The sequence below is a fragment of the Salvelinus sp. IW2-2015 genome, linkage group LG4p, assembly GCF_002910315.2.
Source record: "Salvelinus sp. IW2-2015 linkage group LG4p, ASM291031v2, whole genome shotgun sequence".
Classification (NCBI taxonomy): Eukaryota; Metazoa; Chordata; class Actinopteri; order Salmoniformes; family Salmonidae; genus Salvelinus; species Salvelinus sp. IW2-2015.
Window position 1 is genome coordinate 26,018,787 of NC_036841.1, and position 10,003 is coordinate 26,028,789.

General features: G+C 46.9%; 1 protein-coding gene across 2 annotated transcripts in view; it reads right to left on the reverse strand.

Annotated features, from left to right (window-relative positions):
- Nucleotides 1–5,154: 5,154 nt before the first annotated feature.
- The window catches only part of LOC111957850 (retinol-binding protein 2-like), a 43,319-nt gene continuing 38,470 nt past the window's right edge, over nt 5,155–10,003 (reverse strand). For both annotated transcript variants that reach the window (XM_070439201.1, XM_023978886.1), the window contains exons 3-4: nt 5,915–6,016; nt 5,155–5,347 (exon numbers count right to left, since the gene is read on the reverse strand). In XM_070439201.1, the coding sequence (XP_070295302.1) occupies nt 5,294–5,347; nt 5,915–6,016 (156 nt within the window). In that variant the 3' untranslated portion in view covers nt 5,155–5,293. The remainder of the gene's footprint in view (nt 5,348–5,914; nt 6,017–10,003) is intronic.

Sequence of the window (10,003 nt, forward strand, 5' to 3'; positions counted from 1 at the left end):
GCCCCTTCATCAGTGCAGCACGTATCTGTAGTGCTCGGCTGCTATTGAACCACTAGGTATTGCTAATACACTATAGTAACATAAMTATACTGAACAAAAATATATACGCAACAATTCAAAGATTTTACTGAGTTCCAGTTCATATAAAAGGAAATCAGTCAACTKAAATAAATTCACTAGACCCTAATCTATGGATTTCACATGACTGGGAATACAGTCGGTCACAGATACCTTAAAAAAACATAGGGGAATGGATCAGAAAACCAGTCAGTATCTGGTGTGACCACCTTGCAGTGCAACACATCTCCTTCGCATAGAGTTGATCAGGCTGTTGATTGTGACCTGTGAAATGTTGTCCCACTCCTCTTCAATGGCTGTCGTACACGTCGATCCGGAGCATCCCAAACATGCTCAATGGGTGACATGTAGGTGAGTATGCAAGCCATGTAAGAACTGGGACATTTTCAGCTTCCAGGAATTGTGTACAGATCCTTACGACATAGGGCCGTGCATTATCATGGCTGAAACATGAGGTGATGGCGGCGGATGACTGGCACGACAATGGGCCTCAGGATCTTGATATGTGTGCATTCAAATTGCCGTCGATAAAATGCAATTTTGTTTGTTGTCCGTAGCTTATGCCTGCCCATACCACAACCCCACCGCCACCATGGGGCACTCTGTTCACAACGTTGACATCAGCAAAACGCTTGCCCACATGACGCCATACACGTGGTCTGCGGTTGTGAGGCCGGTTGGACATACTACCAAATCCTCTATAACGACGTTGGAAGCAGCTTATGGTAGATACATGAACATTCAATTATCTAGCAACAGCTCTGGTGGACATTCCTACAGTCAGCATGCCAATTGTACCCTCCCTCAAAACCAGAGACATCTGTGGTATTGTGATGTGTGACAAAACTGCACATTTTAAAGTGGCCTTTTATTATCCCCAGCACAAGGTGCACCTGTGTAATGACCATGCTGTTTAATCAGCTTCTTGATATGCCACACCTGTCAGGTGGATGGATTATCTTGGCAAAGGAGAAATGCTCACTAACAGGGATGTAAACAAATTTGTGCACAACATTTGAGGGAAATAAGCCTTTTGTGGGTATGGAACATTTCTGGGATCTTTTATTTCAGCTCATGAAACATGGRACAAACACTTTATGTGTTGTGTTTATATTTTTGTTCAGTGAACGATGGAAAGAACATGTTTAATCAGGGTCGTGTTAAATTTGTATGAAACAGAAAAAAATGACCGAAAACATTTGCAAAGGTTTTGGCACAATGTGCCCAAGATGTGTGTGTATCTACTCATGGTGATGAGAGGGTACTCTGTGGCGGGCCTCAGCCTGTCTCTTCCAGGTAGTCTTCGGCTAGGAAGGCCTCCTGTAGGCCGGGGAACAGGTTGCTGTTGTCTGTAGGGTTGGCCAACTCATCACCTGCCTTCTGGTTCACCTTCCCCAGGCTCTCCTTCCCCAGGCTCTCCTTCCCCAGGCTYTCCTTCCACAGCTTCACCACTCTGGAGACACAGAGAGAGGTCAGGACACACACGGTGCCAATTTTGACTTTTCCACTAGATGGGCTAGCTGCAATTGCTCAGTTCTGCCTCCAGGGCAAGATTCATGATTTTAAACCTGCCAGTGCTGTACCTAGACACATGGCTGGGCAGGTATGTTCTGACCAGGAATGCAGCCTCTGGCAGCCGGTTGGTTTTAATGAGGAGCTCCAGACATTTGTCCAGTCTGGAAGGAATAAACAGAACATATACCTTTATTTAACTAGGCAAGTCAGTTAAGAACAAATTATTTTTTACAATGATGGCCTACCCCAGCTAAACCCGAACGACGCTGGGCCAATTGAGCACCGCCCTATGGGACTACCAATCACGGCCGGATGTGATACAGCCTGGATTCGAACAAGGGACTGTAGTGACACCTCTTGCACTAAGATGCAGTGCCTTAGACCTCTGTGCCACTCAGGAGTATGTAAACTGTGTACCTGATAGTCCCAGATCTTGACCAGGTGGTCGTCAGCTCCTGATACAAGGTAGGGCTTGTCCCCTCCACTGTAATAGTCGATACAGTTGACTCCTTTCTCATGGCCCTCCAGAGTGAAGTTAGGGGTGGAAGAACCCAGCTGCCACAACTGCAAAAGCCAGGGGCCAAAGAATACGTCAGTGCATTACTGAAATGCAGTGGTAGAGATTCCACTACAATGTGAAAACGTGAAAATTGCTCATATAATTATGACACTTCAGTGACTCTAATAAAACTAAGCGAACAACACTATCTTTTATGCATATCTGTTGTTCGAGCCTCCTTCAATAGACGTTAAGCAATACTATCACAATACCAAGTGACCAATGCAGAATAGAGAGCTTGCAATGACTGAAACGCACTACCATCATCATTTACACGAACCAAACGAGACTAATTTGGATTGTAGCCGTGTTAGTGCAGGGTTTAGAGCTTACCGGTGTAGTAGATCAGTCGTTTCTAGACTCCCGTCGTTGTGTGAGTAGGGTGGTGTTGGGGTGGCAATGGTAGAGGAATTGGCACGACCTGTTTAATCTACCAGCTGAAGCTGGTGTGGGTTGCGCAGTCGATAAAATGCTGTCGTAACTTATGTAGAAGGAGGTAAGGATGGTGTATGCATCTGATATGGTTTGAACTTTCTCATGCTGGTGGTCCTTGAGAATAACTTGCGTTCTTCGCCTGTGTCATCGAGTTGATCAGTTGTATAGTGGGAGTAGGTTGAATATCCACCCTGTCCAGGGAGGCACTGGAGAACCTGGTTGTTGTTTAGGGTTAATGACAATCTGCATGACATAGGGGTGTGCGCCCTCGAAACCCTGACCACACAACCACTTCCTGGTCCCAGTCCCACAGCTTGATAAGCATGTCATCTGGAACACAAACAAACACACACTCATGTTCACAATATTTCTATGATTGAAGTTTGTAATTCATGTATATAGAGAGAGAGAGAGGGAGTAAGAGAGAGTGGGAGAGAAAAAAAGTATGAGAGAGAGAGAGAAAGAGAGAGAAAGAGAAAGAGAGAGAAAGTGGGAGAGAGAAAAGTATGAGAGAGAGAGAGAGAGAGAGAGAGGAGAGAGAGAGAGAGGAGAGAAGAGAGAGAGAGAGAGAGAGAGAGAAGAGAGAGAGAGAGAGAGAGAGAAGCGGAGAGAGAGAGAGAGAGAGAGAGAGAGAGAAAAACACAACATACCACTGGTGGTAAGGATGTAAGGTTGTGTTGGGTGGACTGCGATGCAGCGGATGTAGTCAGAGTGGGCATCAAACATGTGAGCTCTCTCCAGAGTGTTGTTAAACACGCGGATCTGCATGTCATCCTGGGGAGGATCAGAGAAGTACAAGAGATAGGGGGAGGAGAAGGTGAAGGGAGACAGGGTAGAGAAGGTCAAAATATTGCAGCACTCAGAGAGAGAGATATTGGAAAACACTGAACTCTGAATAGAATAGGATAGATAGATAGATGCATTTTAAGCAGTTATAAGGGTGTTATAACACTTACCGCTCCAGCAATGCCCCAGTGCTTCCTGGCCACAAACTTAGCCCCTCTCACAGGCAGGTCACACACCTGGAATGTCTTCACCTCGGTCTACACAGACATGGGATTCAAACGAAGSACCAGCGCCATGGTCAACATCGTCATAGAGAAACAATCCATTCATATTTCACTCAACAACATAATGTGCAGCAAGGTCTACAAAAAATGAATGAATGAATAAGGCCTAAATCCTAACAAATGAAATGAGAATGAATGTTGTTTACCTGTGTCTCTTGGTTCCAGCCGACCGAGCGGTCAGCTTCCGCTTGATGTCCAACCGGAGAGGCTGACTCCTCACTTAAACAATACTAGACACAGTATCTTATTTCGATATTAACCAGATGACTCTTTATTCCTATTTATATGGAGATCAGTTGAACGGGAACAAGAAATAAAACATCTGATTTGACAGAAACAGGTACCTTTGACAGCCATTTTTTTATTTTTTTATTTTTTACATCTATTCAAATTAGTCTGACTATGCTTATCAATAAAACGAAATGTATCCAACCTCTAACAGCTATACACGTGTAGGCCTACTGTAGGCCTACTGTAGATAAAGAGACTTCATGACTCTTTTGAATACCATACTGTTATTGTTAGACTGTTGCCATTTCTCGAGTTTCTGCAATATGACAACGGTCGCCCACGAAGCATCGTTACCCATCGCTCCACAAAGGCCGCGGCACTTGCAGAGCAAGGGGAAACACTACTTCTAGGTTTCAGAGCAAGTGACGTACCCGCTAACTAGCTAGCCATTTCACATCCGTTACACTCACCCCCCTTTCAACCTCCTCCTTTTCCGCAGCAACCAGTGATCCGGGTCAACAGCATCAATGTAACAGTATAACTTTAGACCGTCCCCTCGCCCCGACCTCGGGCGCGAACCAGGGGACCCTCTGCACACATCAACAACGGTCCCCCACGAAGCATCGTTACCCATCGCTCCACAAAGGCCACGGCCCTTGCAGAGCAAGGGGAAACACTACTTCTAGATTTCAGAGCAAGTGACGTAACTGATTGAAACGCTATTAGCGCGTACCCGCTAACTAGCTAGCCATTTCACATCTGTTACACTTTTGATGCTTTATGGTCGATGTGTTCTACTTTAAATCATTTAACTGCACCCTCTGTTGAGGTTCTGAAATCAATCAGGTCTTGATAAGAAACCCTGGGTGGTGTGAGGAATCATCTCCCAATCTTGTATTCAAAGTCCACACCTCCTCACTGTTGCATGTTGAAAGGTTTCGTAGACCTGGTGTTCTGTCAGTGATAATCACTTAGATCTGTCCCTGTGAAGTAGTAGATAAGGTCGCAGGCCTTCACAACCCAACTGATTAACGTCATATACTGTACGCTATTCATATATGTCTTCTTCTGGTCATCTACGGTACAATGTATAATATTTTGGATTGATTTGCACATTTACACATAGTTCTGTTCTTTCACAATGACACGCTAATTTGAGAAGGTACAGTATGTACCAAGTTTATATTGTTTGTTTTTATTTGCAAGTACTGTTACCTCTGGTCAATATACACCCATATAAATATTAATTTCATGTATTGACCAAAGTCAATGCCTCCCATCTGCTTGGGATGAATTAAGTATTTATTAAATGTATGTCCAACCACATCATAAGTACATTACATAATTATGCAGGCAGAAACACATGAATGTCATTTTACAATAAAAAAAGGTTTTGTCAGATRTTTCAGGGCTTCTTCTTGAATACTTGTTTGCAGATTTTGTCTTCAACGTGGATCTCCTGAAAGAAAAAGAGACGACCAGAAAGACAATGAGACAATCAAATATCATATACCCCTCAAACTCAACTCTGGACCTCTAAGTCAGTTCCACTGCATTTTTTCAGTGTTCCCCTCTAATCAGAGACTGATTTAGACCTGGGACACCAGGTGTGTGCAATTAATATGAATGAAAAAACACAAACCCACAGACACTTGGCCCTCCGTGGAATGAGTTTGACACCCCTGATATAGGGAATAGGGTGCCATGTCAGATACAGTCTATATGTCAGGGGTACTCAACTCTTACGCTACGATGTTCGGAACCTGCTGGTTTTCTGTTCTACCTGAAAATTAATTGCACACACCTGGTGACCCAGGTCTAATTCAGTCCCTAATTAGAGGGGAACAATGAAAAAATGCAGTGGAACTGGCTTAGAGGTCCAGAGTTGAGTTTGAGGGGTATAGAGCTTCTGTTGTCTTAGGTATGAAGAATCTGTAATGTTCTGTATGTTGAAGTTGAAGTCTAGGACATTTCTCTCTCTCTCTTCTCTTTATAACCCCCCTCCCTCCATCTTTCTCTCAGTCACCAGGTGTAGCAGGTCTCCTTCTATCCATTGCATCCAGCCACGGTTAGCCTTCTCTCCCCTCTGCACAGCCACCAACTTGTCTCCATCCCAGGTAACCAATGTCTGAAGAACACAAACACACACACACACACACACACACACACACGTCAGCTTACCGTAGACACACATTTGCCCAAATACCCCACAGCTAAGATATCAGGTCGGTAGCATAGAGTAGACGTAGCAAAAACAAACATTCAGGACACTCAAATAAGTATATGTTACGTTTGGTATTGTTGCATAAGACAGAAGGTTATTAAAGGCAAAAACTAAAGGAGGGTAGTTGGTCGGGGTGGCTGAGTGGGCATATAACTTGAACGTCTGGCAAGCTAATGGCTTTGTGTTCTAAATGTTATTCATAACATATGGGCGAAGGAGAAATGGCGTTCCTCTGAACCTCTAAGTGACCCCATAAGGGTTACTACGTTGGATGGCAAGCCCTTTGGGATCTGGACTTGTTACTCGTGCCACTACCCCTTGCCGACTTTCAGTTTCCCAACAACAGGAAGTGATGAACTTTCATCTGACCTCGTGTTCCGAGTTCCCTCTTGTCCTTGGATACCCCTGGCTTCAACACATAACCCTCACATCGACTGGTCTGTGGGCACTATCAAGCAGTGGGGTCCTACGTGCCAAGCCACTTGTATCTTCCCAAGTTCCCCGAGTTCCCCTCCGAGTCTCTAGAATCCATCGACCTGTCCCGAGTTCCGAGTGTTACCATGACCTCAAACCAGTATTTAGCAAAACAGAGGGCCACCAAACTCCACCCCATAGACCTTACGATTGCCCCATCGACCCTGTTCCGGGCACCTGCCCCCCCAGGGGTCGGATCTTTTCCCTATCTCCTCCCGAACGAGCTGCTATGGATACCTACATCAAGGACGCTCTGGCAGCAGGCTCATGCGTCCATCCACCTCGCCGGCGGGAGGCAGGGTTTTTCTTTGTGGCCAAAAAAGACGGGGGATTACGTCCTTGCATCGACTACCGGGGACTTAATGCCATAACCGTCCGTAACCGCTACCGCTACCCTTATGGCCACAGCCTTTGAGCTGCTCCAGGAAGCAGTTGTCTTCACTAAGCTTGACCTGCGGAACGCATACCATCTTGTGCGGATCAAACCCGGTGACGAGTGGAAGACCGCTTTCAACACGCCTACTGGACACTACGAATACTTGGTGATGCCCTTCGGCCTGACAACGCCCCGGCTGTGTTCCAAGCGCTCATAAACGATGTGCTTTAGGGATATGCTTAACATCTTCGTGTTTGTTTACTTGGATGACATCCTCATCTTTTCGAGCTCCCTTCAAGAACACACTAAGCATGTCAGACAAGTACTCAAACGCCTCCTTGACAGCCATTTGTACGTTAAGCCGGAAAAATGTGAATTCCATTCCTCCCGAGTACAATTCCTGGGATTTGTGTGGAACCCGGTCGAGTCCAGATGGACCCCAAGAAGGTAGGGGCGTAGCGGATTGGCCCACCCCAAGTCCGTTAAGGAAGTTCGCGTTTCCTGGGCTTCACCAACTTTTACCGCAAGTTCATCAAGAACTTCAGCTCGGTGGCAGCCCCTCTCTCAGCTGTAACCAAGGGTGGCAACACAAGGTTTCTGTGGGGAAGAGAAGCGGAGACGGCCTTCCAAGGACTCAAGCAGCGCATCCTCTCTGCTCCCATTCTGACACTACCAAGGCGGATGAACCTTTTGTGGTGGAGGTAGACGCATCAGAGGTTGGGGTTGGAGCTGTCCTGTCTCAGAGGGGTGAAGACAAGAAGCTTCATCCTTGCGCCTTCTTCTCTCACCGGCTTACCCCGCCGAGAGGAATTACGATGTGGGGGATCGTGAACTCCTAGCGGTTAAGATGGCATTGAAGGAATGGAGACACTGGCTCGAGGGGGCTTTCAACCGTTTCAAGTGCTTACGGACACAACAAATCTGGAGTATATCCAGCAGGCGAAGCGGTTGAACTCCAGACAAGCTCGATGGTCTCTTTTCTTCAGCCGATTTCAGTTTATCCTCACCTATAGACCCGGGTCGAAGAATCTCAAACCGGACGCCTTGTCACGAATCTACTCTCCTGCCATTCGAGAAGATACTGACATGACTGTCCTTCCGGCCGCTAAGATCGTGGCTCCGATCTCGTGGCAAGTGGGGATACCGTGAAACAAGCCCAAGCCATCGAACCGGGCCCTGGAGGAGGTCCTGCCAATCGGTTGTTTGTTCCCAAGGCAGCAAGGTCCCAAGTCCTTCTGTGGGGGCACTCCTCTCGCCTCACCTGTCACCCGGGCGTAGGTCGCACCTTGGAGTTCATCCAGCGTAAAGTTCTGGTGGCCCACCTAAAAGAAGACGTTGCCATTTCGTCAAGGGCTGTTCCGTGTGCTGCAAGGGCAAATCTTCTCACTCCGCCCTCAAGGACTCCTTCACCCTCTATCTATTCCCCACCGACCCTGGTCCCATATCTCATTGGACTTTATTACTGGCCTTCCTCCGTCCCTGGTATACTACTATCCTAGTCATCATCGACAGTTTTCTAAGGTGCCAGGTTCGTTCCCTTGACTAAGTTACCTTCTGCCAAGGAAACGGCTGAGTTGGTGATTAACCATGTGTTCCGAGTCTTCGGCATTCCGCAAGATATGGTTTCCGACAGAGGTCCCCAGTTCGCCTCAAGGTTTTGAAGGCCTTCTGCCAACTCATAGGGGCCACTGCCAGTCTATCTTCAGGGTACCATCCGGAGTCCAATGGCCAAACCGGAGAGGATGAATCAAGAGCTGGAAACCACCTCAGATGTATGGTCTCCAACAACCCGTCCACATGTCATCCTCATGGTTTGGGCCGAGTACGCGCACAACACCTTGTGCTCCTCCTCCACTGGTATGTCCCGCACGAGTGTCAAGTTTGGCTATGCTCCTCCATTGTTCCCGGACCAGGAGGCAGAAGTCAGTGTGCCTTCAGCCTCGAGGTTCATCAGACGCTGTCGGCTTACGTGGAAGAAGGCCCGTCTTAATCTTCTGCGTTCCTCACAGAGGTACCAACAACAACCAACAGACGTCGCCGTCCCGGGCCTACCCTGCGCCTCGGTCAGAGAGTATGGCTCTCAACCAAGAATTTACCGCTACGGGTGGAGTCTCGCAAACTGTCCCAGAAATTCATCGGTCCCTTTAAGGTTGCCAGAAGAGTGAACCCGTTACTTTTCGCCTGCACTTACCCAGATCCCTTAAATTAATCCCACGTTTCACATTTCTTTATTAAAACCTGTTTGTTTTTTCTCCCTTATCCCGGCAGGCAGACCTCCCCCTCCGCCCCGTTTCATCGAGGCCAGTCGGCTTATACCGTCCATCGGATACTGGATTCCCGCCGGGTGCAGCGGTCCTGGCAGTATCTGGTGGACTGGGAAGGCTACGGTCCCGAGGAGCGCTCCTGGGTTCCTGCCAAGGACAATACTGGACCCCTAACCTCATTCGTCAGTTCAGGGTCCTCCACCCTGAGAAGGCTGGTAGGAACGTCAGGAGCCGTTCCTAGGGGGGGGATTCTGTCAGGTTTTGGCCAGGACTGTTCAGGTTTTTGTTCACTAGATGTCCCCCTTGCACCTTTTTTGTACCTTTTGTTTTTCTTGCCCTAATTATTGTTTGCACCTGTAAGTCATTCCTTGTTAGTATTTAAACCCTGTGTGTTCCTTAGTTCCTTGCTCAGTGTTTGTATGTTAGCACCCAGCCCCAGCCCAAGCCTTGTTGTGATCTTATATTTTCTCTGTTGGATTTTCCAGAGGTTCTCTGGTTTTTGTTCTCGTGTATTTTTGGATTAGTCTTTTGAGGTTTGTTTTTTCCCTTGCTGTTTTTACCACTTTGTGGATTTTCTTTGTATTTTGGAAGATTCTATTTTTATTAAACCACCATCTCTAGTACTGCTGTGTCTGCCTCATCTTCTGGTTCTGCCAATTATTAGTGACTGTTTCTCGCACCGGGTCCTGACAATGATATGTTACATTTGGTATGGTAATTTATTAATTTATGGATATCCATCATCCATTTCTATGATATGTTACAAATTACAATTCG